General features: G+C 26.7%; 1 protein-coding gene across 1 annotated transcript in view; it reads left to right on the forward strand.

Annotated features, from left to right (window-relative positions):
- The window catches only part of LOC111689586 (predicted GPI-anchored protein 58), a 2,003-nt gene extending 1,204 nt beyond the window's left edge, over nt 1-799 (forward strand). Inside the window, exon 3 of the mRNA XM_023452055.2 lies at nt 790-799. Within this exon, the coding sequence (XP_023307823.2) occupies nt 790-799 (10 nt within the window). The remainder of the gene's footprint in view (nt 1-789) is intronic.
- Nucleotides 800-3,299: the final 2,500 nt, after the last annotated feature.

The following is a 3,299-nucleotide window of genomic DNA, read 5'->3' on the forward strand; positions in this document are numbered from 1 at the left end:
ACCTGCCCCTAAACCAGCTCCCAAAAACGAATATTTGCCTCCTGTAGTCAAGCCTTCCGCCCCTGCTCCTAAGCCAGTAGCACCCAAACCAGCTCCTAGGCCAGTAGCTCCCTCTAAGCCCAACAACGAATACTTGCCCCCTCAACCCAAAAAGGAACCCGAAGGTTACTTCTACCCCAACAACCCTCAACCCTCTTTTACTTTCTAAATTATTAAATTAATTTAATATCCTGTCTTTTTTTAATTAGTTAAAAACTTTATCGTAAAAGATCCAAAAAAAGTGTTTATAGTTTAGTTTAAGAATCTGTTTTCTATTTTTTACATAAAATGCGCCATATTTAAAATGAAAACATTGTAAATGATTAAAAATTTAAAGAAAAAAAAACTCGAGTTTGTTGGTATCTTTTCTATGCAAAGAACCAAACAAGTTAAATATTACGAAATAATAAAAAATGTTAAAATATAAAAAAAAAATATTATAAAATTTATTGACTTTTATTTGTAAATGAAACAAAACGGAAAATATTCTGTTCAACAACATACATATTTATTGATGTTTTTTTTTTCTATTAATACCAAAGTTCAGAACCAGCTTTGGAATTTAGAAAAATAAATTCAAAACCTGCTACATCATCTATCCAAACGCAAACAAGTTGTGTTGTGTTCGCACTAATTAAAACATTTTTGAAAAGAAAATTATTTAACTTAACTTTAATCTGGATACAAAGAATAAATTAGTATTGTCACTTTTTTTGTATTTAATTTATGCTAATTTAACGAAATTTTTAGAATGTCTTAGAATTGCTTGTTTTGCGGTTTTCGTTAATACTTTCAAATACGTTTCTGATAAAAATATAACTTAGAAACTTAATTGCAATTATCTTAATGGGTGACATAATACGGTAGATTATGCTCAATATTAAACGATTTTATAAATTTTCAATAATAGAGTAACATTTTTAATATTAACACTTTAAAGCTATGATTAAGTATTTAAGGTTTTCTAAGCAAAATTAAAACAACTCCTAACTTTGTTTAATCACAATATGAAATATTAATTAAAAAGTTTTAATTAAACAAATCATTAGAAATGTTTACATATATAATGCGTACATTTTAATAAAAATTTTTGTAACCAAAGTTATTAAAAAAATTTTGTAACTACAAGTTTTTGAAAATTTAAAATAATATTTTTAATTTTTTTGATCAGTAATCATAGACATCGTTTTGTTTTTGCTGTTTGGCTAGTTTAGTTAATTCTAGGTAAGGTTAATTCTAGGTAAGTCATAATTCAGTTTCAGTTCTAGTTCTAGTTCAGTTCTAGTTCAGTTCTAGTTCAGTTCTAGTTCAATTCTAGTTCAGTTCTAGTTCAATTCTAGTTCAGTTCTAGTTCAGTTCTAGTTCAGTTCTAGTTCAGTTCTAGTTCAGTTCTAGTTCAGTTCTAGTTCAGTTCTAGTTCAGTTCTAGTTCAGTTCTTGTTCAGTTCTAGTTCATTTCTAGTTCAGTTCTAGTTCAGTTCTCGTTCAGTTCTAGTTCAGTTCTTGTTCAGTTCTAGTTCAGTTCTAGTTCAGTTCTAGTTCGGTTCTCGTTCAGATCTAGTTCAGTTCTAGTTCAGTTCATGTTCAGTTCTAGTTCACTTCTAGTTTAGTTCTAGTTCTAGTTCAGTTCTAGTTCAGTTCTAGTTCAGTTCTAGTTCAGTTCTAGTTCAGTTCTAGTTCAGTTCTAGTTTAGTTCTAGTTCAGTTATATTTCAGTACCAGTTTAAGTTGAGTTCTTTCACAGTTCTTCCTTAGTTCTAGTAAAATTATAATTTAGGTCGTGTTCAGTTGTAGTGAGGTCTAGTATAAGTAGTTTTAATTCATTTCTATTTTTTCCCTGAAATCAGTGATCACATAACAAAGTTTTGTTAAATTTTTATAGATCCGCAAATTATACCACTTTTATTTAATAAAAATCTCTATTATTTTTAAGCAAGCGCCTTAATATAGACTTCAGCTATAAGTGATCAAACTTTTAATATGAGCTTAAATTTTTTGTTAAAAGCTTTTAATCACTTCGTGTGTATGTGTGTGTTTTATTTTTGAACACAAATAAATAAAGCTATTAAATAAACCATATTTATGACATTAATTGTTAAAAATCAAATAAACAATATGATCAGAGAAATAAAAACCGAATATAAAATTAGAATTACAAACCTGTTGAAACATGTTCGAACATGTTTATTAATATATTGATTTTATTGTTATTATGAGTATTATTGAGTACCAAACTAAATAGTAGAGATATAATAACATAAGCATTGACAAATCAATGATTTCGATCGTTGATAAACTATTTATTAAGTTAAACTGTGTGATTTATTTATGTAGATTTTATTTATTTCAATTAAATTAAGACAACTTTCGCTTTTGTTTTTTGAATACAGGCAGATATAATTGAAAATATATTTATAATAGCTTGATTATTGATAATAAAAATACAAATTAATTTATCATTTTTAATAGCTTATCACATTTCAATTTCAAATTCTCTTGACCAATTACTTTCCAAATACATAATTGAAATTCTTTATTTCTATTAATCAATTTATAGGAAAGCTTGTTTTTAACTAAAATTCATTTAATAAATATTTGCAAATTCCCATTAAACTGTCGTTTAAAACAAACAGCATGTTTGTTTTCATTTAATTTTTGTGCAAAAAAAAAAAAAAAAAAAAAAAACAAGGTAAACAACAGCAACTATTTAAACTTAAAATTTTAACAAATAAATAAAAAACACGACCCCAGCAACTGCAAACATAACGATCGCTCGTTTTTAACATAAATCATCAGCGACCAAAATGAAGATGCGCCACATGCACATGTTTTACAGCTTCAGATACAAATACGATTTGTATTAAAATACTCTCATATTATTTTTTTACGATTATTTTTAAAAACAGGTTTAATTTTTTAAACCTTTTTTTATTATGCTTTTCGAAAATTTACTTATTTTGTTAAATATATCATGTTTTGTTAAAAAAAATCTATTACATTTAGGGTTGACTAAATAGTAGGACGTCTATCGTCACTTGATAGATTATAAAGGACCGGTTTGTAAGATATTCCAAAGGAATTCAATACATTTTCGTTTAAGTTTTTGGTAAATGTCTGATTTCTTGATTATACCTTGTTGTCATTTCGACAATGCTTTTTGTCACTTCGACAATGCATCGTTGTGATTTTGCTGACTTCGCGTTAATTAGATTGTTTGAAAGAAGTATTATATATGTATACATATATACATCAAAGCCGAAGA

This window comes from Lucilia cuprina, chromosome 5, assembly GCF_022045245.1.
Source record: "Lucilia cuprina isolate Lc7/37 chromosome 5, ASM2204524v1, whole genome shotgun sequence".
NCBI classification, from domain to species: domain Eukaryota; kingdom Metazoa; phylum Arthropoda; class Insecta; order Diptera; family Calliphoridae; genus Lucilia; species Lucilia cuprina.